At 39.7% G+C, this 27473-nt stretch overlaps 1 protein-coding gene across 1 annotated transcript; it reads left to right on the top strand.

Annotated features, from left to right (window-relative positions):
- Positions 1–3086: 3086 nt before the first annotated feature.
- Positions 3087–5636, top strand: GSPT2 (G1 to S phase transition 2). The gene is made up of 2 exons (XM_055563082.1): positions 3087–3201; positions 3309–5636. The coding sequence occupies exon 2, from the start codon at positions 3320–3322 to the stop codon at positions 5216–5218; it is 1899 nt and encodes a 632-aa protein (XP_055419057.1). The 5' UTR covers positions 3087–3201; positions 3309–3319; the 3' UTR covers positions 5219–5636.
- Positions 5637–27473: the final 21837 nt, after the last annotated feature.

Genomic DNA, 27473 nt, shown 5'->3' with positions numbered 1-27473 from the left:
TTGGCTCCATCCCTTCATTCTTTCTGGAGTTATTTCTCCACTGATCTCCCGTAGCATATTGGGCACCTACCGACCTGGGGAGTTCTTCTTTCAATCCTATCATTTTGCCTTTTCATACTGTTCATGGGGTTTTCAAGGCAAGAATACTGAAGTGGTTTGCCATTCCCTTCTCCAGTGGACCACAGTCTGTTAGACCTCTCCACCATGACCCATCCATCTTGGATGGCCCCATACTGCATGGCTTAGTTTCATTGAGTTATACAAGGCTATGGTCCGTGTGATCAGATTGGCTAGTTTTCTGTGATTATGGTTTCAGTGTGTCTGCCCTCTGATGCCCTCTCACAACACTTACTGTCTTACTTGGGCTTCCTCTTACCTTGGACGTGGGGTCTCTCTTTACGGCTGCTCCAGCAAAGCACAGCCACTGCTCCTTACCTTGGAGGGGGGGTATCTCCTCACGGCTGCCCCTCCTGACCTTGAACATGGAGAAGCTCCTCTCAGCCCTCCTGCTCCCATGCAGCCATAACTCCTTGGACGTGGGGTTGCTCCCAATCATCATTAACTTTTGCTAACTGAAAAAGCAGTCACAACTTGACATTATGTGCATCTTTATGGAAATACTCAAAATTCCCCTTCAAGTATTCTTGCTTAAAAATTACACCTATATCTGGTCAAGCTCACAGATTCAATTATTGATATACAGGAAATACACAGAAAAAAAAGTATATTCTAAACTACACCATAAGGATACAATCACTAAAGTCAAGAACATAGAAAACTCTACAAGTCTCATGATCTACCTTCTCTAATGAATAAATGATGTGAAAAAATGGAGGGTAGATTGGGAACCTGTAGATTGAGAGACTTAAAAAAAGTATCCAAAAACCTAGGCAAAATTGAACTGCAGTGTTTGAGTATACATTTGTGTGATAAAACTGTATGGAAAATCATGAAGGTGATTATTATAAACGTTAGAATAGTGGTTACATTTAAGGGTGGAAGGAGTGGGTTGTGATTGGACAGGGTAGAGATAGGCCTTCTGGATTGACTGGCAAAGTTCTAATTGCTGATTTGAGTGGTGGTTACAAGTGTGTTTTCCTTCTAAGTCAATAAGTTATAATTTTGTGTTATGCAATTTTCTGTATTTGTGCTGTATTTTGCAATAAAAATTAAGTTGAAAATGATTAATTAAGCAGTGACCAGATATTTCCTACACTTTCTTTTTAAAAAAAAAATGCCTTTGATGAGACTTCTCCCATTTACTAATGAACTCTTTCAAAGTTCTAGGCAGATCCACCAGAGACAATTGCCCCATCACAAAAATCAAAAGAGTTTTGTCCAAGGTTAGTCTCCGTGTATATTTCTGGTCAGTGTTTCTCTCTCGGGTATATCTGCCTTCTCCCGAATCCCAAGGATGATGGTTTGTGAAGACATCCAGTCACCATTTCTCATTTCTCCTTTAAGGTTCTAAAAGTAACTCATCCTTTTGTCTCTAACAGAGATAATACTAAGTAGCAGTTATGCTAATATTCTCATGATTAATACAAATGACCAAGGTAAAGGAAATGTCCCTGGTCTGTCCTGCTTCCTTGCTATTGCTAACTTTATGTGAACACAATTCCCTAAACCTTGTCAAGTTCTCCCAGAGACATTTTAGCAAGTCTATTTGAGGTCCACAGAATGCCCAAGAAAGTCTTCGGCGCATGGCTTCTGCACATTTACCCTCTAATTTCTTCCTATTCATTGTGAATAGGTGTGCACATTCTCTTTAAGTGATAGCAAATAATTAAGTCTTTTTACTTGAGGCAAAAAGAATGAAGGGGGTTGACATCTAATGGCTTAGGAACAGCACACAGCTAGTAAAATAGTGGCAACCAGGCTGAAACCACCAAGCATCCAAGTGTGTTAGACATAGGACATTTTCTTCTACCCCTGAAATGTTCATTACAAAATTTTTGTTTTAAATCAGCTACTAATTTTTATATTCTGGCTTGTTGTTGGATTTATTTAATATGACTTTATCTCATACTAGCAAATTACATTTTCCCAGGATCTTTTTTTCTATTTCAGTTTGATCTAAATTAAGATAATTTACAAACCAGCTCTTCTAGGCTTTGGCACAAGTGTTACAAATTCTAAGAGATTCTACTGCTTAGGATCTTATGGACTTTGTCCATCTCAGAGGTCTTAATTGGTTTAATTATGCTGATACCCACAACACCTGTAAGGTTCCAATATGACACTGATTCTTTCTTAAGATCAAACCCAGTATCAGCAGTAAGAAGGTTCTAGGCTCCAAGAATTAGAGGGAAGCCTAATTCTGTGGACCACGGCTGTACTCCAGGGAGGTTAGTGAGGAAGGTACACCAGAATACAGTTGATTAGAAGAATACAAGAGATCTGAGTCCCGTACCTGTCTATCTGACCCACCACATCACAGGCTAGCCATTGTCCAGACACCTGCACAAATGCTATAGGTCGCGCAGCTAGACTGGGACAAGGGTCTCATTGGAAACTTCTTCCAAGCAGACACAGCCCAAGTGCTTTACATAAAAAGAGGTTATAAGCCCATCTTTACACCATGAAAACCATCAGCCAAGGTTACAGGCTTATTTATTGGGGTGGGGGGGTGGGGGGGGAGGAGTGCACTGGAAAGGGTTTCAAATTAATGTCTGATCTAAAGTCGCATTTCCAAGGTTCAGCTTCATCTTCCTGTATTTGAAGAGCACCTCCCTAATCACTAATTTCTTCTTTCAGTTGCTGGGTAAACCTTTAACCCCTATCCTACCTCCATTTGTTCAATAAGAATGTTCATTTCCACTAGAATCTGAGTAGAATTGGAAATCAGGTGTGCCTGTCTAGGTTTAATCATTACATCGTGGTCAAATCGCTCTCCCAGAGCGCGTATACAAAAATGAATGGAAATTTTCGTGTTTTTTTTTTTGTTTGTTTGTTTTAAAAAAAAGAGGCTTTTGGACTTCAGCCAGGACTAAGGATGCGGGAGGCCGAGCATACGGATGGCAGCTAGGGGTCAATCCCCGCCCGGCACCGGGTCGGCCGTGGAAGAGTCGGAAGTGGTCGGGGTTTGGGGGAGGAGATCCGCTCACACACAACAGGAGAGACTGCGCCGCCATATCTGCTGCTGCCGCCGCAGTTGCGAATGCAGTGTCGGGACCCGGCTGCCTCCACGCCGCCGCTAAGGTTCGTGTCGCTTCCCCATCCCGACTCTCCACTCTTGCCGCCTCACCCCCGGCGGCACTGCCGTCTCTTTTCTCCCATTAAACCCGTTCCCTCCCCGCATCTATCAGGGCTGAAGACGATGGATCTGGGCAGCAGCAGCAGCAGCGACTCGGCTCCCGATTGCTGGGACCAGGTGGACATGGAAGCACCGGGTTTGGCCCCGAGCGGGGACCGAGCCTCCTCGGCGTTGGCGGCGGCCGCCGCCGAGGTACAGCATGAGCCCCTCAGCTCGGCCTTCAGCCGTCAGCTCAACATCAACGCCAAACCCTTCGTGCCTAACGTCCATGCCGCGGAGTTCGTGCCGGCCTTCCTGCGGGGCCCGAGCCAGCCGCAGACCCCCCCGAATGACGCCCCCGGATTCTATGAAACCTGTACGGGTGCGGGCGACCCTCAAGGTAAAAGGCTGGGACGGGGGGCACCTGTGGAACATTCCAAAGAGGAACAGTTATTGTGGCGTGAAGGTTCCAATTCAGCCGTTACCATGGAACTTTCAGAACCTGTTGTAGAAAATGGAGAGGTGGAGATGGTTTTAGAAGAGTCATGGGAGCACAATAAAGAAGTAAGTGAAGCCGAGCCAGGGGGTAGTTCCTTGGGAGATTCGGGGCCCCCAGAAGAAAGTGGCCAGGAAATGATGGAGAAAGAGGAAATCAGAAAGTCGAAATCTGTGTTCGTACCCTCAGGTGCTCCTAAAAAAGAACACGTAAATGTGGTATTCATTGGGCATGTCGATGCCGGAAAGTCAACCATTGGAGGACAGATCATGTTTTTGACAGGAATGGTTGACAAAAGAACACTTGAGAAATATGAAAGAGAAGCTAAAGAAAAAAACAGAGAAACTTGGTATTTGTCCTGGGCCTTAGATACAAACCAGGAAGAACGAGACAAGGGTAAAACAGTAGAAGTGGGTCGTGCCTATTTTGAAACAGAAAAGAAACATTTCACAATTTTAGATGCCCCTGGCCATAAGAGTTTTGTCCCAAATATGATCGGTGGTGCTTCTCAAGCTGATTTGGCTGTACTGGTAATCTCTGCCAGGAAAGGAGAGTTTGAGACTGGATTTGAAAAAGGTGGACAGACAAGAGAACATGCAATGTTGGCAAAAACGGCAGGGGTGAAATATTTGATTGTGCTTATTAATAAGATGGATGATCCCACAGTAAATTGGAGCATTGAAAGATATGAAGAATGTAAAGAAAAGCTAGTGCCCTTTTTGAAAAAAGTCGGCTTTAGTCCCAAAAAGGACATTCACTTTATGCCCTGCTCAGGGCTGACCGGGGCAAATATTAAAGAGCAATCAGATTTCTGCCCTTGGTACACTGGATTACCATTCATTCCCTATTTGGATAATATGCCAAACTTCAACAGATCCATTGATGGACCAATTAGACTGCCAATTGTGGATAAGTACAAGGATATGGGCACTGTGGTCCTGGGAAAGCTGGAATCAGGATCCATTTTTAAAGGCCAGCAGCTTGTGATGATGCCGAACAAGCACAATGTGGAAGTTCTTGGAATACTTTCTGATGATGCTGAAACTGACTATGTAGCCCCAGGTGAAAACCTTAAAATCAGACTGAAGGGAATTGAAGAAGAAGAGATTCTTCCAGGATTCATACTCTGTGATCCTACTAATCTTTGCCATTCTGGACGTACATTTGATGTTCAGATAGTGATTATTGAGCACAAATCCATCATCTGCCCGGGTTATAATGCAGTGCTGCACATTCATACTTGTATTGAGGAAGTTGAGATAACAGCCTTAATCTCCCTGGTAGATAAAAAATCAGGAGAAAAGAGTAAGACACGGCCTCGCTTCGTGAAGCAAGATCAAGTGTGCATTGCCCGTTTAAGGACAGCAGGAACTATCTGCCTTGAGACATTCAAAGATTTTCCTCAGATGGGTCGTTTTACTTTAAGAGATGAGGGTAAGACCATTGCAATTGGCAAAGTTCTGAAACTGGTCCCAGAGAAGGACTAAGCAGTTTTCTTGATGCCCATATACAATACTGTGAGAATTGACTATAATCAATTTCACCATCTTCTCTTATTTACTACACATTGACAAACTTTTCTCCATATTTTGCAAAGAAAAATTTCACAGCAAAAATCCATGTTTTGTCAGCTCTCATGTTGAGATCTCAGTTATGTCACTGTTGAATTTACCCACAATTTCCTCCTTCTATTCCATTCTGCTTCCTTGAACAAAATCAGTAAAATCTTTGTAACTGATGTGGATGTAATTGTCTATAACAATGAAAAATTAATATATTTTTAATTTTTCATTTTCCTTTAGGATACTTAGACAACCCTTGTTCCAACCAGACCAATCAGAGTGTGTCAATGTGTGTGTACATGTTAAAGACAACTAACATGTGAATAAAATATTCCATTTGAAACTCTTACTGGTATTTGAAGTGCTTTTGAATATTTTTAAAATTTGTCTATAATACTTCTCAGTTAGCTTTTTCACTTTCTCAAATAACTGAATACATCTTATTACCTGGGTTTTTAAAAACTGTCTTGTACTCACTGCTTTAAATGAAGAATTTACAAATAATGCACAGGTTTGTGTTAAAGGAAAGGTTTTAATTTTGATGAAAAAAATTTTAGAGCTCTTCCCAATGAACTTTGTTTTCTGTGTTCAAGTCCAGTCAATAAAGGAGCTCTTCTGCTTCCCTACTTGGTATTTGGGAAAAAAAGCTCATGCCATCTACCAAATCCCCAAATGTTGAACATGGTCAGATTACAAATATACCTGGGGATTCAGATAGTATGTTGACTAGACTGCTATCTGTACCCCCTGGGCTTCGCTGGTGGCTCAGGCAGTAAAAATCCGCCTTCAGTGTGGGAGACCTGGGTTCGATCCCTGGATTGGGAAGATCCCCTGAAGGAAGGCATGGCAGCCCACTCTGGTATTCTTGCCTGGAGAATCCCCAAGGACAGAGGAGCCTGGCGGGCTACAGTCCCTAGGGGGGTCACAAAGAGTTGGACATGACTGAGCAACTAAACACAGCACAGCTTCATCTTAACACACCCCTTTGTTCTATTCACTGAGAACCTTGTGGTGTGGGCCACAACACAATAAGGGGCATTACTGTTGAGAAGATAAATACTTGCAATAGTAAGTCAGTCATTCACTGACAAGTAAGGGTTAGTGAGAGTCCTGAGCTTAGAAATGGGGAGACCATTCCACTCTCCCATTCTTCACTGCTTGGGGTTAGTAGGAAAGGTGAGGGGTCATTTTTACAATCAAATCACAACACACTCTTGGGGTCAGAGATAACAGGACTTGTCCATGAAGAGTACCTTGAGGAAAACAACTGTAGATCCTGAGGTGACTACTTTTATTGCCAGCAGAGAGGCTTTATAACCTGTGTAACTCAACAACCGCAGGAACTTTCTGTCTTGGTAAGTGGATAGTGGCCCAGTGTAAACACTGCCCAGTGGTGGGCACATCCAATTCCTCACACTCATGGGGTGGTTTAACAAGGGTGGGGATTGCTGCTGGAACACCCTGGGCAGTGCTCAGGACCCTTCTCCACTGTCCCTTTGTTTGTGTCCCCATGTACCTTCAGAATCAGAGATAGCCACAGGTCTTTTAGAGCATCAATAGCATGGCTCTGTGAATCATCCAGCCATAGATCTTCAGGACACCCACAAAGGAAAAGAGGGTTTTTTATTTTGTCATATGTCAGCTTACCTAACCCACAGGGATGTGTCTCATGTTGTCTTGGACCCAGTCCTTTAATAATTAGAATATCAGTGGCAAGAGTTTCATCTTATTTTAGAGTTTGTTCTTTTGCCTCTGTGCTCTGAACTTTGTACAAAATGGAGTGTTTGCTAAAAGTTTTACTGTGGCAGCCACTTTTTAAAAATCTGTTTCTGATGCTGCATCAATCTCACTGATTTTACAATTCTAGTAATTTACCAATAGGATCATTGTAGATAGCATCCACTAATAGGCCAAAGCCACAAGGCAGAACAGAACTCTTTTTTCTCCATCCAATTTGGATAACTTCCCATCAAAAACTGTCTCCTAAATGTCTTTCTCATTAGCCAGTTGTACAGAAACTTCTCCACCAGGAGCTCTGAAATATATATATATATAACATTCAGAAGTCAGGACATAAATCTTTGGGAGTGGATTTTAGAAACCAATAATTTTCATTTCAGAGATGATCCAGGTGGTTGGAGACACTTTAGGAAAATATATACACTTGTAACAGTTTTTTTTCTAGCTTCATGAATAACTTTCTCTATAGTTCTTAATGTCTGGTAGTGTTTTCCAATACTGCAAATTAAGGCCATTCACAAGCACAGTACTGTTTCCCCAGGGCATACAAAACTGTGTCCCTTCAGAGGTCCCCTGTTGCCTCTAATTTAGACCTATTTAACTTAACTGTGCCAAGAGCATCTCAAATTCCTGACAAGCAAGGTCAATGTAGAAACTCCCCAAGTCTGGCTGTATTCTGTAAATACATCATGAACTTGCTACTTCAGGATTTCTCAATATGTGCCTAGCCATTTCACTCTTGGCAACTTTACTCCCAAGGCTCTTCCTTGTATTCTTCTGGTCATTATAGGACAAATAGGAAATTTAGGAAAGGGGGCCAGTTTATTTGGTACTTCAGCAAAGACCCATGAAAGAAAGAAAGTGGAAAGTTTGAGCTGGGCAGAAGCTAGCAGGTCTCCACGTTACTCAACTTCGAGCACCTTTCTCTGGTACCCAGGACAAATTGTCAGTGCTATTAATATCCACTATGGTTACCAATCCTGTCTCCCAATAGACAAATCCTTTGTCAAAATAGACCTTTTAACAGTGCCATGATTCTGATTTACTACAATACAAGAACCTGTTCTTTTTAAAGTTTACTTATGCACATTTTGCAGTGCAAATATTCAACTCACATTAATTAAAATGGCCTATTTAGCAGCAGGAAAATTATTACTGTTTCATGGTCATTCAAAAGAAATTATCCAGCAACCACAGAAATTCTGCCAAAACCTGAGCATTTGGACATGTTCACATTGATCCAATGCCTGTTTCTATGTTCAGTATGATTCTATATTTTCTTTCTTTTAAATTTTTAAAATTTATGTATTAATTGAAGGATCATTGCTTTACAGAATTTCATTGTTTTCTGTCAAACATCAACATGAGATTCTCTATTTTCTGTTGAAGGTATTGACATTTTTTCATTTGTCCTAGTTTTCATTTAACAATATCTACTCATGTTTGGCCACTAAGGGGAAGGAAAGTTTGATCCCAGATTTCTCACTAGGGACACGACCACTTCCACTGGGTGGGAAAAGTGGGCTTGTCTTAGAATTTGGGAGAGGCTTCTTCAAAACACCCTGGGTGTGCTCATGTTCGACCAATCACCAAAATCCACAAGGGGAAAAGAAGAGAAACTAAAACCCTTCTGTATGAACATGCCACGAATGAGAAAACAAAACAAGAGGTAAAAAAAAAAAAAGTTTTGCTTATATGTAAGAGAGCACAGTATACAGTTTGACACTATAGCCTGTAGAATATTGACTGTAGGCTTCCCTTACAGTTCCATCTTGCACTCAACACTGCCAGATCATTTTAGAGGAAATTTGTCTAAATTCTAGGGGGATTCTCTTTTCTTTCACTTACCCTTTAAAAATCATAACAGTTTCTTTATAACTCAGTGGATGAAAAGTTCAGTCAAGTTCTAAGAATCAATCAAAAGGGGTTTCAGCAAAGCCCCTTCTTTTCTACTCAATTAATGTTAAACAATCCAAATTTACATGGGCACATAATTTGCAGATAGTTCTCAGTCCCCTAAGGAAGATATTTGTATCTTTCACTGTTGAACTTAAAAGTTCAGAGAATATTGAGACCTGCCCCCAGTTTTAGAATGAGGACAAAAAGGGAAAAAAAAAGGTTTATATCTCTCACTTGATATGATATATATCCAATAAGTAAATTACGGCTCTTTCCTCACATTTGGAGTTCTGATTAAAAGGCTTCCTCTAATCTTTGAGATTTAAATGAATTATCTCCTCCCCAAACTGCTTTTACTAGCTCTACCACAGTCTTTCAGTGACCTTTTGCCACAGCAATAAATTTACAGAAGAAGAACACATTCTTACATAGCAGATGAGCAAGAAAGACTCCCAGTGACTTCTGCTGGTTTAGCTGACATTTCCTGGATTGAAGGTTTGTTGTTGTTCAGTGTTAAGTGGTGTCTGGCTCTTTGTGACCCCATGGACTGCTGCACCAGGTTCCTTCTGTTCTCCACTATCTGATTAAAGGTTAGTGTTTGATTTCCACCTTTGTATTTCTTTTTTTTTTTAATTTAATTTTATTTTTAAACTTTACATAATTGTATTAGTTTTGCCAAACATCAAAATGAATCCGCCACAGGTACACATGTGTTCCCCATCCCGAACCCTCCTCCCTCCTCCCTCCCCATTCCATCCCTCTGGGTCGTCCCAGTGCACCAGCCCCAAGCATCCAGTATCGTGCATCGAACCTGGACTGGCAACTCGTTTCATACATGGTATTATACATGTTTCAATGTATTTCTTTTTGCACCCTGCTTTAACTGATGCTCACGACATATATTATTTAGCTTTCCAAACCGCTTTAGCTTCTTTTGTCAATTTTGTAAGGTATAAATAAACAGGTGAAATAAAATATAATACATTTTAAAATATATAAAGGGTTAACTCTTTGAGTGATGCTAACAGCAGAATGCTCCATCCCCATCTGTGTCCTTCAACGCATGTGAAACCAAAAGAACTCGGAAAGGGTAAATGAGCCTCAAGCATGCATTTTACACATTTGAGAAGGGAACATCGAGGTTCAAAGGGAAGGAGATACATCTAAGGAGGCTTTACCCTTAAAGGATGGTGATTCAGGACAGATATGTGGTGGCTTCACAAGATCCTGGTGGTGGATGAAAAGTTGCTGTGACCAAATTGAACGCAATTCAAGAACATTTGCCTCTATGGATGGCACACTACTTAAGGCCTGGAGGGAATTTCGGGGCATGAGAATGGTCATATTGATTTCCCAGCAGAATCTGAGCTGGGCCTCCAGGTGGCTAGGGGACAGATGCACATCAGATTCATTCTATGAGAAAAAGAGGTCAAAACCTCTGGCACTACTGGTAGCATGGCAGCCAACTCTGAGGATGGTGATATTATCAAGCCTCACAGATCCCCAGGTGTCAGTGTTCGGTCTCATACTATCTACCAATGCCTGGCAGCATCTCATCTATTTACACCTCTCTAGTTCACAGTATGAGCAGTGCCACCCAGTAAGTTTGGCCCTTTGTCTGCTAGTCTCTTCATTAACTGACGCTCACCCCATTTAATCCAGTATTTAGGGATATTTTGTTTACTTGCCTGTAGGTAGTCAGATTGGATAGCAGTGAACAGATAGTCTTGGCTGAGTTCATAAAAAACATCCAAAGTCATGACCTGGGAAAATTCCTCACAGAAAATATAAAGCTTGTGCACCCATTTAGAGCCATATGGATGAGAGCTCCACTTGAGGATGGCAATTAAGGCATCTAATAAGATGATTTCAGCAATGATATCCTCACAGCCTTGTGCAAGCATGTTAAATTCCAAGAACAGTGCTATATGGTAAATGGCTTCTTCTACCCTGATCATGTTTGGCTTCCCTGCGACGAGAGCCTGAACTTCACTGAGACTCCCCACAGAGGTGCTACAGTGCAAAACAGAGGTCCACCATGTCACATTTGGTTTTTTTTTTTTTTGGTATAATTCTTGTGGGAGTCCTCAAAGTTCAGTCTGATTTCTTCACCAGTCCGTATTCTCCTTTGTAATAAATTTCGAAAAAATGGAGACTATGCTGAAATAATAGCCTTGTGAGCGTTGAGCTATCATCTAAACAGTTCTAATTTCAACCAAAATCAGAAATCAATCTTTTTTAACGCTTAATCTTTCAGTGCTGTACTAAGATAAATGTGAAGTCTGAGTAAGATTGCTCTCAGAAATAATATAAAATTTAGGCCAGAGAACCTAGAGTTTACTTCGTGTAGAAATTTATTGAGAATGAAATCTCAAGATACAAGATCTCTTCTTGAGGCCACGGACAATCAGGCCATTAGACAAGTTCCACTTTTGGTGCCTACTGTGTTGAGGTTAATGAATACCAGTTAGATCCTAGAATGGAAGGAGAAGATCCATGTTTCTTCAAGATGCTGTTGGTCTTATTCTTATATTTTTGTTTTAGTTTTGTGATTAATAATTTCAGTTCAAAGTCACCTGTGACTCCTAAGAGGAAAAGACAGTTGCATAAAGGCAAAAATTATTCCTGAAAAAATAGTTTGAATTTTCCATGTACCATGCATACCTTCTCTCACATGCCCCTTTAGCTTTTCCTAGGCACATCCCTAGACCTAAACTTTCCTGACATTTTGGTAACCAGGTAGATTTTAAATTAATTATTTTTATTTGAGTTTTCTGTTGAACCCTCTATGAAAACTTACCTAACTCTTGTTTCTGTTGTTGTTTAGCTGCTAAGTCATATCCTACTCTTTGTGACCCCATGGACTGTAGCCCACTAGGCTCCTCTGTCCAAGAGATTTCCTAGGCAAGAATACTGCAGTGGGTTTACATTTCCTTCTCCAGGCAATCATCTCAACCCAGGGATGGAACCTGTGTCTCCTGCATTGGCAGGCAGATTCTTTATACTTCCTTAAAAAATGTTCTTTATTGGGTTTTCTTTGGATTTGTTGTTCAAGCCCTAGTAGCAGTGGACAATACTTGTCCATTTGAATTTAGGTGATAATGGAGGAGAAACCATATCAGCAGGAAGGTGCAAAGATGCCCTCTGTGTGTCTGTCTCTAGAGGTGAAAGATGAACACTTCTCAGCAACTACTCAGCAAAATATGTATTTTCATGTTTAAATCTGCCTTTTAGGGGAAAATGTGTTTTGTGAAGCACTTGTAAGATACTTTTTTGAAATTTTAAGACTTTTTTTTTTTGCTTTGCCCAATTTTTTTTTAATTTTAATTGGAGGCTAATTACTTTACAATATTGTAGTGGTTTTGCCATACATCAACATGAATCCGCCACGGGTGTACACATGTTCCCCATCCTGAACCCCCCTTCCACCTCCCTCCCCATACCATCCCTCTGGGTCATCCCAGTGCACCAGCCCCAAGCATCCTGTATCCTACATCGAACCTGGACTGGCGATTCGTTTCTTATATGATATACATGTTTCAATGCCATTCTCCCAAATCATCCCCCCAACTCCCACAGAGTCCAAAAGACTGTTCTATACATCTGTGTCTCTTTTGCTGTCTCGCATACAGGGTTATCGTTACCATCTTTCTCAATTCCATATATATGTGTTAGTATACTGTATTGGTGTTTTTCTTTCTGGCTTACTTCACTCTGTATAATCAGCTCCAGTTTCATCCACCTCATTAGAACTGATTCAAATGTATTCTTTTTAATGGCTGAGTAATACTCCATTGTGTATATGTACCACAGCTTTCTTATCCATTCATCTGCTGATGGACATCTAGGTTGCTTCCATGTCCTGGCTATTATAAACAGTGCTGCAATGAACATTGGGGTACACGTGTCTCTTTCAATTCTGGTTTCCTCAGTGTGTATGTCCAGCAGTGGGATTGCTGGGTTGTATGGCAGTTTGACATTTATATTTTTTTATCTTAGGACTGAACTCAAAGGGAAATGTTTATTTGACTTTTTAAAAAAATTATTCGATTGAACTTCAACTTAGTGTTGAAAGTTACTATTAAAGCAGCAGTGATGGGTGCTATTCCCTGTTCTGCAATGGTTTACTCTGTCTACTAAGGAGTTTACTTTCCAACCTCATTACAGATAGCCTTACTCAAAGAATTACCATCACACACTAGAGGTATTGTACTATTTTCCAGTAATGCTGTTGTATGAACAATATTTTATGAAATGTTGTCTTTTTGTCCTACAGATTGCAGTAGCTGTTATGTAATTGTTGTATGGGCAAGTCTTTTGATTTTTTTCCCCCTCTCGAAAACTCTCAGATCATGAGTCAGTCTTCCATATTCTGAATATTTTAATACCGTGGCCATTTCTATAGAAAGATTACTTGCAGGTGTGTATCTTGAAAGTAACCTCTTGGGTTTGTGTTTACATGGGTTCTGTCTAAGAGCTGAGACGAGCTCTGGAAGCTTCATCACATACTTGCACGTGACTGACTGGGTTCCATGGGCAGGTGGGATGGAACCCTGCTTTTAGGTGGGGTGGCTGAAAGATAAAGATTCCTGAAGTCTACTTGCTATTTATGTACCACATCTTTACTTCAGAAAGGCAGTATTTTCTACAACACTGCATTTTTTTGTGTGGTTGTGTTGTTACTGGTACAAAGTCAAGTGCCTGCAATGCTAAAGGCTCAGAAATTTTTCTGAAACTGATTTCATGTCCTGTGCAAGTATTTTCTGCAACGTGCATAACAAGTACTTTATAAAACTTGTTTACACTTTAATTGTACATAGTGTTTTTTAAAGAAATATATATATATATATATATAAAATTTTTTTTTCTCCAGGGATCGCCTTAGGAAATTTCAAATTTTATTTCATCTGTGTGAAGCATTGTAAAATGATACGTTTCTCTTTTGAGTGTCATTACAGTTATACAAAGGTTTCACTCGTTCTATTTTTCTACTGTTACTGACAAGCATGCAACACTGACTTTATCCTACATATAACTGGTGTTTCAAATAAATGGAATTGATAGAAACAAAACAAAACCACACATGTGATCTGAGTTTGCAGATATAACAGCTACAATGAAGGGTAAGTTCTGCTCTCGGCCACCTTGGTGTCCCCACCTCTTCCAGAAGATCCTATTATCAGAGAAGTGGCCAGAATCAAAATATATCCCCTTCCTGACATAGAATATACCTAGCATGGTGCTGAAGAAATAGTGGACCTCTTTTTTCTTCCCATTTATGTTTTAGACAGTGATCTTGGTAATCCAGAGAAGGGACTCTGACCCATGGCACAAGGGTAGTGTACCATGAAGCCACTAATTAGAATCCTGAATAAGCCACCTCACCCCTCTTCTATGAAACTCTGGTGCCTCATGAATGACATAGAAGGGACAAGAGCTGCAAGGCCTGTACTTGCCCAGCCTCAAGACCAAAGAAAGAACCTGGAGTCAGTGATAGAGACATCAGTGATTTAATGGGTGCAGGTGGGGGTGATCTTATGTGTCTGAAGCAAGGTCTTGGAGCGACACCCTACAATGTGTGGTGAAAGGTGGCAGTCTTTGTGACATGGTAGCTGTCTTTGCTCCCAGGGGTATGGGGAGGTTACCAGTTATGGGGGAATTAACGTCAGGTCAGCTCATCAGTAACCAGGGAAACCAGGAGAGAAGCACACCCTTCACTACCCTTTTAATAAACTAACAAGTGGAGATGTTCTGATTTAATGTTATGTTCTAAGATTAGAACAGTCATTAGCTGGGGCTGGGGACAAGTGCATAAGCATTTACTGATTAGGCTCTATGATTAAAAGGGAAGGTTAGTCATCTGGTTGAGCAGGGCATGTACAGAAAGTAAGGGAATAGCCATATTGTGTGACCTGATCAAACACCTTGTTTATAGGATTGTTGTGAGGACTGGACTGAACAAGGTAGCAGGTCCTAGGAACCCTGCTTTTCCTTTTCACTAGATTTGTTGATTAGTGACTCAATAGCCTTTCCTACCAATGCCCTATGGTATGAAATATTGATTTTTTTCAAAAAGAAGCAATATGTCCAGCCCTAGGGGGTAGGAGTGGGACAAGGGGGACTCAGAATTTCTCTAGTCCCGTCATGGCTATTCTCATTCCCCTTTGTCAGATGATGGTTTTCCCAGCCTCCTCTACACTTAAGGATGGCCATGTGGCCCAGTTCTTCCCAATGATGTATACAGGAATGTGCTGGGGACTTTTATAGAAAAAGATGGTAATTGGGATGTGATAGAGATGACTGGAGCAGTTGTAACTGTACTGTGACAAGCATATGGTCATAGAGTCAACCTGTTGAAAAAAGGCTGAGCAGGAGGATGGAAGCTGTGGTATCCTTATGACATCTTTGAACAGTTGAACCAATGCAAGTATACTTCTAGATTTTTTATAAGGAGAGGGAAAAAGAGTAAGGCCTTGTTTAGACCATTGTCTCTAAACTTTAGCCACATAGTAAATTCATTTGAAAGTAACTTTTAACAATACTAATGCCCTTGCTTCATATCCAGGAATTCTGATTAATCAATCTATATTATGGCTGTGGACATTTAAAAAATATCTTTGTTATACTGTCAGATACATGACAAAATGTACCATTGTAAAGAACCCATGCAGATCTCACATAGCTCCAACAGTTAAGAAATCTTATTTAATTTTATTTAATCTACATTCCCACCTACTTCTCTTTACCTGCAGATTACTCTGAAATTAATCTAAATATCATATCACTTAATAAAAGGTTATTTCAGTATGTATTTCTAAAAGACATAGTTAAAAAATACAAGCACAGTAACATTATAACATATAAAGTTGTAATTCCTAAATATCTTCAAATATTCATTCCTAGTTTAAATGTTCCAATTGTGTCATAAATATTTTTTTTAATTTGATTTCCAAATCAAGATCCAGTTTATGCCCATGCATTGTAATTTGTCAACATGATTATTAAGTCTCTTTCAACCTATAGGTTGTCCCTTCTTTTGTTTTTCTTGCAATTTATACACTAAAAATTTGGGGTCCTTAATTTCTCTAGAGTTTCACACAATCTGGATTTTGCTGACATCCTCCCTTTGTCATTGTTTAACAAGTCTATCTCGTGACTTCCCTGTAAATTGGTTGTTAGAGATAGAAGCTTCATTGGAGTCAAGTTTGTTTTCCTTCTTCCCTTTTTTTTAAAGCAAGAATACTTCACAGGGCCCTGTGATGGATAGGGAGGCATGGCACACTACAGTTCATGAGGTTGCAAAGAGTCAGACACAATTGGGTGACTGAACAACTTCACAGGTAGTGCTATATACTTCTATCTGGATATACATAATATCTGGTCATCTCTTGTTTTATGATAGAAGCAGACACTGATGATTAGTGCCTAGATCCAGTATTTCATTGAAGTTTATCTGCTACTGCTGCTAAGTCACTTCAGTCATGTCCGACTCTGTGCGACCCCATAGACGGCAGCAGATCAGGCTCCACCGTCCCTGGGATTCGCCAGGCAAGAACACTGGAGTGGGTTGCCATTTCCTTCTCCAAATTGAAGTTTATAGTATGAAGATATTCTATTTATCTTTGTTCATTTACTAACTAGAATACTTCTCTAAAGAGAATATTTTCCTCACTAGTTATTTGATTAAACAGTACCTATATAGATAGAAGGATAATTATTTGATTCTTTCCTTTTATTTAAGAGTTTTGAAATTATGAATGTCTTAGTATTTTTAAAGGTGACCACAGAGTAAATTTTAGAATCACCATGAATATAATATCTGAGCACACTTAATGTGTTCAAATCTGTTTACTTATCATTCTTATAGATGCTCAAACTGTACCGTTTTAAGACATTTAGGCTCTTCAGACTAGCTCTTGAATCCTTTTTACACGACCTTGGTAGGCCTTCCTCTTTTCTGGTGCATCAAGTTGCTCAAGGCTCACCTTATACTTTTCTTGAAATCAGTTAATTCATCCTGCAATCTAGATTTATTTTTTAGTGGAAAATTCTTCTTGCTTTGTAAGGGGGCAGAGCTATTCTTTTTAAAGGAAAATATAGCATGAATTTATACTGATACTATCCATTCAAATTCAGGGCTCCAGGGTATTTGCTTTATGACCTTGATCTTTCATAAGTATATCCTTTCAATGAAGCCACAAGTCTTGACTCCCAATGAAACCAAATAATTAAAAATTACTCATTAATGTTTTCCCACAATTTACAACCAACAGTGTCCAAAAAATCATGCCAACACTACCAATAAAAATACTGATTCTTAAAACAGTTTAAAGTTTTCATGTGATTGTTTTGGTCCTCAGGTTGTACCCTCTAGGAATGTGCAGAACAAATGGCTATATTTTAAAATCATTAAACATAGTTTCTGTATGGTAATGATACCAGTTGGATGCACAATGAAGTATAGTTGGTTCATTTTGCTTTTCCTTGATTTTAACTTAATTAGTTTTTATAAATATGCAGAAAATTTACATTATACCAATTTCAAACCTATAAAACAATGTATTTTAGCAGAATCCAGCTTGGCTTCTTGTTCCTACCACTCTGAGCATTCTTACACATGTACACTATTTTTAGTTTGGTGATTACAGTTGATATGTATTCATACTTACCATGAGAGGTAAGCAATAATGTACTATACAGTTCCCCATCTTGATTTTTCCTCACTTGTCAATATATCCCAGAGAGTGTTTCAAATCAATATGGAAATCGTCATCATTCTTTTAAAAATTTTTTGTTTTAATTGGAGGATAATTATTTTATAATGTTGCATTGCTTTCTGTCATACAAAGAGGCAAACCCAGCCATAAGTGTGTGTGTGTATCTCTCTCTCTCTCTCTCTCTCTCTCTCTCTCTCTCCTCCCTCTGGAGGCTCCCTCCCACTCACCCCACCCGCCTCATCCCACCACTCTAGGTCATCATAGAGTACTGGGCTGGGCTCCCTGTGTTGTATGGAAGCTTCGAAATGGCTGTCTATTTTACTCACTGTGGTGTATATGTGTCAATGCTACTCTCTCAGTTTGTCCCATTCTCTCCCTCCCTCGCTGTGTCCACAAGACCATCCTCTAAATCTGAGTCTCTATTGCTGCACTACAAATAAGTTCTTGAGTACCATTTTTCTAGATTCCATATATATGCTTTGTTGTTGTTTTAGTCACTAAGTTATGTCTGACTCTTTTGCAACCCCATGGACTGCAGCCTGCCAGGCTCCTCTATCCATGAGATTTCCCAGGCAAGAATACTGGAATGGGTTTCCATTTCCTTCTCCAGGGGTATCCCCGCCCCAGGGAACCAATCTCTTGCATTGGCACGTGGATCCTTTACCACTGAGCCACATGGGAAGCCCTATATATATGTATTAACATAAGATATTTGTTTTTCACTTTATGTACTTCACTCTATATAGTGGGCTCTGTGTTCATCCACCTCATTTCGACTAATTCAAATTTTTTTTTTCCTTTTTATGGCTGAGTAACATTCCATTGTGGGCTTCCCAAGTGGCTTAGTGGTAAAGAATCCACCTGCCAATGCAAGAGATGCAGGAGACACAGGTTGGATCCCTGGAGTGAGAAGATCCCCTGGAGGAGAAAATGGCAACCCTCTCCAATATTCTTGCCTGGAAAAATCCCATGGACAGAGGAGCCTGGTAAGCTACAGTCCATAGGGTTGCAAAGAGCAACACAACTGAGCAACTGAGCATGCACACAATATTCCATTGTATGTATGGACCACAAATTCTTTATCCATTCATCTATTAATGGACATCTAGGTGCTTCAATGTCCTGGCAATTATAAATAGTGCTGCTATGAACATTGGGGTTCATGTGTGTCTTTTGAATTTTGATTTTCTCAGGGATATGTCCAATAGTGGGATCACTGAGTCATTTGGTATTTTTATTCTGAGTTTTGAAAGGAATCTCCATACTGTTTTTCAAAGTGGTTGTATCAATTTGCATTCCCACCACCAGTGCAAGAGGGTTCCCTTTTCTCCACATCCTCTCCAGCATTGTTTATAGATTTTTTTGATGATAGCCTTTATGACTTCTGTGAGGTGATACCTCATTGTAGTTTCAATTTGCATTTCTCTAATAATGAGGGATGTTGAGCATCTTTTCACGTGTTTGTTGGTCATCTGTATGTCTTTGTTGGAGAAATGTCTGTTTAGGTCTTCTGCCCATTTTTTGATTGGCTTGTTTTTCAGATATTGAGCTACATGAATTGCTTGTATATTCTGGAGATTAATCCTTTGTCAGTTGCTTCATTTGCAATTATTTTCTCCCATTTTGAGGGTTGTCTTTTCATCTTGTTTGTGGTTTTCTTTGCTGTGCAAAAGCTTTTAAGATTAATTAGGTCTCATATCTTTATTTTTGTTTTTAGTTCCATTACTCTAGGAGGTGGGTCAAAGAAGATCTTGCTGCATTTTATGTCAAAGAGTGTTCTGACTCTGTTTTCCTCTAAGAGTTTTATAGTGTCTGGACTTACATTTATGTCTTTAATCCATTTTGAGTTTATTTTTGTGTATAGTGTTAGAAAGTGTTCTAATTTCATTCTTTTACACTTAGCTGTCCAATTTTTCCAGCACTACTTATTGAAGAGACTATCTTTTCTCCATTGTATGTTCTTGCCTTCTTTGTCAAAGATAACATGCCTGTAGGTGCACGGGTTTCTCTATGGCCTTTCTATCATGTTCCATTGATCTATATTTCTGTTTTTGTGCCAGTATCATACTGCCTTGATGACTATAGCTTTGTAGTATAGTCCGAAGTCAGGAAGGTTGATTTCCAGCTCTTTTTCTTTCTCAAGATTTCTTTGGCTACAGGGTCTTTTAAGTTTCCATACAAATTCTAAAATTTTTTGTTCTAGTTTTGTGAAAAATGCCATTGGTAATTTGATAGGGATTACATTGAATATATAGATTTCCTTGGGTATATAGTCATTTTCACAATATTGATGCTTCCAATCCAAGATCGTTGCCCATCTCTCTGTTTGTTTTGTATTTGCTTTCTTTCATCAGTGTCTTACAGTTTTCTGCATACAGGCCTTTTGTCTCCTTCAGTTCAGTTCAGTTGAGTCGCTCAGTCGTGTCCGACTCTTTGCGTCCCCATGAATCGCAGCACGCTCCCTGTCCATCACCAACTCCCGGAGTTCCCCCAGACTCACGTCCATCAGGTCGGTGATGCCATCCAGCCATCTCATCCTCTGTCGTCCCCTTCTCCTCCTGCCCCCAATCCCTCCCAGCATCAGAGTCTTTTCCAATGAGTCAACTCTTTGCAGGAGGTGGCCAAAGTACTGGAGTTTCAGCTTTAGCATCATTCCTTCCAAAGAAATCCCAGGGCTGATCTCCTTCAGAATGGACTGGTTGGATCTCCTTGCAGTCCAAGGGACTCTCAAGAGTCTTCTCCAACACCACAGTTCAAAAGCATCAATTCTTTGGCGCTCAGCCTTCTTCACAGTCCAACTCTCACATCCATACATGACCACAGGAAAAACCATAGCCTTGACTAGACGGACCTTTGTTGGCAAAGTAATGTCTCTGCTTTTGAATATGCTATCTAGGTTCGTCATAACTTTCCTTCCAAGGAGTAAGTGTCTTTTAATTTCATGGCTGAAGTCACCATCTGCAGTGATTTTGGAGCCCCCAAAAATACAGTCTGACACTGTTTCCCCATCTATTTCCCATGAAGTGATGGGACCAGATGCCATGATCTTTGTTTTCTGAATGTTGAGCTTTAAGCCAACTTTTTCACTCTCCTCTTTCACTTTCATCAAGAGGCTTTTTAGTTCCGCTTCACTTTCTGCCATAAGGATGGTGTCATCTGCATATCTGAGGTTATTGATATTTCTCCCAGCAATCTTGATTCCAGCTTGTGTTTCTTCCAGACCAGTGTTTCTCATGATGTACTCTGCATATAAGTTAAATAAGCAGGGTGACAATATACAGCCTTGACGTACTCCTTTTCTTATTTGAACCAGTCTGTTGTTCCACGTCCAGTTCTAACTGTTGCTTCCTGACCTGCATACAGATTTCTCAAGAGGCAGATCAGGTGGTCTGGTATTCCCATCTCTTTCAGCCTATTATACAGAGTGAAGTAAGTCAGAAAGAGAAACCCAAATACAGTATATCAATGCATATATATGGAATTTAGAAAGACAGTAATGACGATCCTATATGCAAGGCAGCAAAAGAGACACAGAAGTAAAGAACAGACTCTTGGACTATGTGCAAGAAGGTGAGGGTGGGATGATTTGAGAGAATGGCATTGAAACATGTATATTACCATATGTGAAATAGATGACCAGTACATGTTCCATGCATGAAGCAGGGCACTCAAAGCTGGCGCTCAGGGATAACCCAGAGGGTTGGGTTGGGGAGGGAGGTGGGAGGTGGTTTCAGGATGGGGGGACACATATGCACACATGGCTGATTCATGTCAATATATGGTAAAAAGCCACCACAATATTGTACAGTAATTATCCTCCAATTAAAATTAATTAATTAATTTATAAAAGAATTCATCCATTTATTCCAGGTTGTTCATTTTTTATTGGTGTATAGTTGCTTGTAGTAGTCTCTTATGATTATTTGCATTTCTGCATTGTCTGTTGTAACATCTCCTTTTTCATTTCTAATTTTATTGTTTTGAGTTTTCTCCATGTTTTTTCCTGATAAGCCTGGCTAATGGTTTGTCAATTTTGTTTCTCTACTCAAAGAACCAGCTTTTAGTTTTATTGATCTTTGCTATTGTTTTCTGCATTTTTTTTTCATTTATTTCTGCTCTGATTTTGATGATTTCCTTTCTTCTACAAACTTTGGAAAGTTTTTGTTCTTTTTTAACTTGCTTTTGGTGTAAGGTTATGTTTTTTATTTGAGGTTTTTCTTGTTTCTTTAGGTAGGCTTTTTTTCCCCCAATAGTCTTCCCGCCTAGCAGTGTTTTTGCTGCATCCCATAGGTTTGGGGTTTGGGTGTTTTTGTTGTCACCTGTTTCTAGGTATTTTTTAAATTTCCACTTTGAGTTGCTCAGTGACCTCTTCGTTACATAGAAGTGTATTGCTTAGCCTCCATGTGCTTGTGTTTTTACAGTTTTTTCCCTGTAACTGATATGTAATTTCATAGTGTTGTGGTCTGAAAAGATGCTTGATATAATTTCAATTTTCTTAAACTTATAGAGACTTGATTTGTTATCCAGGATATTATCTATCTTGGAGACTGTTCTATGTGCACTCGAGGAAAAAAGTATATTCTGCTTTTAGATAGAATACTCTGTAGATATCACTTAGGTTCATCTGGGATAATGTGTCATTTAAAAATTGCATTTCCTTATTAATTGTCTGCTGGATGATCTCTCCATTGGTGTGAGTTCTGTGTTAAAGTCCCCCTCTTTTATAGCTGTTAGCATTTGCCTTGTGAATTGAGGTGCTCCTATGTTGGGTGCATACATATTTTAATTGTTATAACATCTTATTGGATTAATCCCTTGATCATTATGTAATGTCTTTGTCTCTTGTAATAGTCTTTATTTTAAAGTATATTTTATCTGATATGAATATTGCTACTCAGCTTTCTTTTGATTTCAATTTGCATGGAATATCTTTTTCCAGCCTCTCACTTTCAGTCTGTAAGAGTCCCTAGGTCTGAAGTAGGTTTCTTCTAGACAGCATATATATGGATCCTGTTTTTGTATCCATTCAGCCAGTCTTTGTCTTTGTTTGGAGCATTTAACCCATTTATATTTAAAGTTATTATTGATATGTATAATAATGTTATATTATACACATTGTAATATACATATCAGATCAAATTGCCAACATCCGTTGGCTCATAGAAAAAACAATAGAATTCCAGAAAAACATCTACTTCTGCTTCAGTGACTATGCTAAAGCCTTTGGCTATATGGATCACAACAAACCATGGAAAATTCTTTTTTTTTAGGATTTAAAAAAATTAATTAATTTATTTTAATTGGAAGCTAATTACTTTACAATATTGTAGTGGTTTTTGCCATATGTTGACATGAATCAGCCATGGGTGTACATGTGTTCCCCATCCTGAATCCCCTTCCACCTCCCTCCGCATCCTATCCCTCAGGGTCATCCCAGTGCACCAACCCTGAGCACCCTGTCTCATGAATCAAACCTGGACTGGCGACCTAGTCCACATATGATAGTATACATGTTTCAGTGCTATTCTCTCAAATCATCCCACCCTTGCCTTCTCACACAGAGTCCAAAAGTCTGTTTTTACATCTGTGTCTCTTTTGCTGTCTTGCATACAGGGTCATCATTACCATCTTTGTAAATTACATATATATGCGTTAGTATACTGTATTGGTGTTTTTCTTTCTGACTTACTTCACTCTGTATAATAGGCTCCAACTTCATCCACCTCATTAGAACTGATTCAAATGCATTCTTTTTAACAGCTGAATTATATTCCATTGTGTATATGTAACACAGCTTTCTTATCCATTTATCTGCTGATAGACATCTAAGTTGCTTCCAAGTCCTGGCTATTGTAAACAGTGCTGCGATGAACATTGGGGTACATGTGTCTCTTTCAATTCTGATTTCCTCAGTGTGTATGCCCAGCAGTGGGATTGCTGGGTCATATGGCAGTTCTATTTCCAGTTTTTAAAGGAATCTCCACACTGTTCTCCATAGTGGCTGTACTAGTTTGCATTCCCACAAACAATGTAAGGTGTTCCCTTTTCTCTGCACCCTCTCGAGCATTTATTGTTTGTAGACTTTTTGACAGCTGCCATTCTGACTGGCGTGAGATGGTACCTCATTGTGGTTTAGATTTGCATTTCTCTGATAATGAGTGATGTTGAGCATCTTTTCATGTGTTTGTTAGCCATTTGTATGTCTTCTTTGGAGAAATGTCTGTTTAGTTCTTTGGCCCATTTCTTGATCGGATCGTTTATTTTTCTAGAATTAAGCTGCAGGAGTTGCTTGTATAATTTTGAGATTAATTCTTTTTCAGTTGCTTCATTTGCTATTATTTTCTCCCATTCTGAAGGCTGTCTTTTCACTTTGCTTATAGTTTCCTTCATGTGTAAACGCTTTTAAGTTTAATTAGGTCCCATTTGTTTATTTTTGCTTTTATTCCATTACTCTGGGAGGTGGGTCATAGAGGATCCTGCTGTGATTTATGTCAGGGTGTTTTGCCTATGTTTTCCTCTAGGAGTTTTATAGTTTCTGGTCTTACATTTAGATCTTTAGTCCATTTTGAGTTTATTTTTGTGTATGGTGTTAGAAAGTGTTCTAGTTTCATTCCTTTACAAGTACTTGGCCAGTTTTCCCAGCACCACTTGTTAAAGAGATTGTCTTTTCTCCATTGTATATTCTTGCCTCCTTTATCAAAGATGAGGTGTCCATATTTGTGTGGATTTTTCTCTGGGGTTTCTATTTTGTTCCATTGATCTATATTTCTGTCTTTGTGCCAGTACCATACTATCTTGATGACTGTAGCTTTGTAGTATACTCTGAAGTCAGGCAGGTTGATTTCTCCAGTTCTAGTCTGCCTCCAGCAGGGGATGGGCCAATCCACAGTTGGCTAGCTCTCTTCTGGCACTCACTCAGTCCTTTGTTCTGTAAGCGGGCCAGGTTGTGCCTTAGAGCTTTTTGTGGGAAAGTTCTCTCTCTCTCTCTCTCTTTTTTTTTTTCTCTCTCTCTCTGGCTATCCCACAGTTTGGGTTGCTATCTCACGTTAGCTCTTTCAGATTGTCCTCAGGGCATTCAGGCCAGGTCCTTATCCTAAGCAATGCACCCGCACCTCCCTGTTCAGCCCCTGCCTGCTGGTGACAGACCGTGTGTCTGGGCTACTTCTCCACTGGGAGTTGCAGTTAGGCACGTAATCCGTGGGTTTGTTTTTTTTTTCCTCCTGGTTATGTTTCCCTCTCAGAGAAGCATACCCACCAGTGAGAGGGTTTTCTGGTGTTTGGAAACCTCCTCCTTCACGACTCCCTCCCTGGGATGGGTCTCCATCCCACACTCTTTTGTCTCTATTTTTATCTTTTATATTTTGTCCTACCTCCTTTTGAAGAGTCTGGGTTGCCTTTTTGGGTGCCTGGTGTCCTCTGCCAGCATTTAGAAGTTGTTTTGTGGAATTTGCTCAGCGTTCAAATGATCTTTCAATGACTTTGTGGGGGAGAAAGTGGTCTCCCCTTCCTGTTCCTCTGCCATCTTAGGACCACCCCTGGAAAATTCTTAAAGAGATGGGAATGCCAGACCACCTTACCTGCATCCTGAGAAACCTGTATGCAGGTCAAAAAGCAACAGTTAGAACTGGACATGGAACAACAGACTGGTTCCAAATTGCAAAAGGAGTACATCAAGGCTGTATACTGTCACCCTGCTTATTTAACTTATATGCAGAGTACATCATGCGAAATGCCAGGCTGTATGAAGCACAAACTGGAATCAAGATTGGAGAAATACCAATCACTTTAGATATGAATATGACACCACCCTTATGACAGAAAGCAAAGAGGAACTAAAGAGCCTCTTGATGGAAGTGAAAGAGAAGAGTGAAAAGTTTGACTTAAAACTCAACATTCAAAAAATGAAGATCATGGCATCTGGTCTCATCACTTCTTGGCAAATAGATGGGGAAATAATAGAAAGAGAGACAGAGTTTATTTTCTTGGTTTCCAAAATCACTGCAGATGGTGACTGCAGCCATGAAATTAAAAAATGCTTGCTTCTTGGAAGAAAAGCTATGACCAACTTTGGCAGCATATTAAAAAGCAGAGACATAACTTTGCTGACAAAGGTCCATAAAGTCAAAACTATGTTTTTTCCAGTACTCATGTATGGATGTGAGAGTTGTACCATAAAGAAAGCTGAGGTCCAAAGAATTGATGCTTTTGAACTGTGGTGTTGGAGAAGACTCTTGAGAGTCCCTTGGACTGCAAGGAGATCAAACCGTTCAATCCTGAATGAAATCAACTCCAAATAATCATTGGAAGGACTGACTGTGTAGCTGAACCTCCAATATTTTGGCCTCCTGACACAAAGAGCTGACTCATTTGAAAAGACCCTGAATCTGGATAAGAATGAGGGAAGGAGGAGAAGGGGGTGACAGAGGATGAGATAGTTGGATGGCATCACTGACTCAATGGACATGAATTTGAGCAAAGTCTAGGAGATGGTGAAGGACAGAGAAGCCTGTTGTGCTGCAGCCCATGGGGTCACAAAGTCAGACACGACTGAGTGACTGAACAACAGCAACAACAAATAATCATATTACCATTTACTTTATTGATTTGGGTATTTTCTTTTTTTTGTAGGTCTTTTCCATCCTTTGTGTTTCCTGCCTAAAGAAATTCCTTTAACATTTGTTATAATGCTAGTTTGGTGGTCTTGAATTCTCTTAACTTTTGCTTGTCTGTAAAGCTGTTAATTTCTTTGTTGAATCTGAATGAGATCCTTGCTGGGTAACATAATTTTTCTTGGCTGTAGGTGTTTTCCTTTCATCACTTTAAATACATCTTCCCCCTCCCTTCTCACCTGCAGAATTTCTGGTGAAAAATCAGCTGTTAATCATATGAGGACTCTCTTCTATGTTATTTGTTGCTTTCCCCTTGCTGCTTTTGATATTTTTCTTTGTGTTTAATTTTTTTTTTAAGTTTGATTAGTATTTGTCTTGGCGTGTTTCTTGTTTTTTTTTTAATATGGGACTCTGTGCTTCCTGGACCTGGGGGCTATTTCCTTTCCCTTGTTAGGGAATTTTTCGACTCTAATCTCCTGAAATATATTTTCATACCTTTTCTTTTTCTCTTCTTCTTCTTCTGCTGCTGCTAAGTCGCTTCAGTCGTGTCCGACTCTGTGCGACCCCATAGATGGCAGCCCACCAGGCTCCCCCGTCCCTGGGATTTTCCAGGCAAGAATACTGGAGTGGGTTGCCATTTCCTTCTCCAATGCATGAAAGTGAAAAGTCAAAGTGAAGCCTTCTGGGACCCCTATAATTCAAATGTTGGTGTGGAATGTTGTATCTGAGGTCTCTGAGACTGTCCTGATTTCTTTTTATTGTTTTTTCTTTATTTTGCTCTGCTTCAGTTATTTCCACCATTCTATCTTCCAGCTCACTTATCTGTTCTGCCTCAGTTACTCTGCTATTGTTTCCCTCTAGTGTATTTTTTACTCAGCTACTGTGTTATTCATTGCTGATTATCTGTACTATAGTTACTCTAGGTCCTTTTGAAACATTGCTTGTATCTTTTTGATCCATGCTTCCATTTTATTTCTGAGATTTAAGATTATCTTTAGCATCATTACTCTCAATTCTTTTTTGGGAAGATAGCCTATTTCCTCTTCATTTGTTTGGTTTTGTGGATTTTTACCTTACTCCTTCATGTATTTCTCTGTCTTCACATTTTGTTTAACTTACTATGTTTACAGTCACCTTTCTGCAGGCTACAGGGTCATAGTTCCTCTTACATTTGGTGTCTGCTCTCAGTAGGCGGTATGGAGTGCCTTGTGTAGG

This window comes from Bubalus kerabau, chromosome X, assembly GCF_029407905.1.
Source record: "Bubalus kerabau isolate K-KA32 ecotype Philippines breed swamp buffalo chromosome X, PCC_UOA_SB_1v2, whole genome shotgun sequence".
NCBI classification, from domain to species: domain Eukaryota; kingdom Metazoa; phylum Chordata; class Mammalia; order Artiodactyla; family Bovidae; genus Bubalus; species Bubalus kerabau.
Note: the sequence above shows the minus strand (reverse complement) of the source record. Positions and strands in the feature narration are given on the sequence as shown.

Excerpts from the sequence above, each read along its gene's own strand:
- GSPT2 (XM_055563082.1), top strand. The coding sequence starts at position 3,320 with ATGGATCTGGGCAGCAGCAGCAGCAGCGACTCGGCTCCCGATTGCTGG.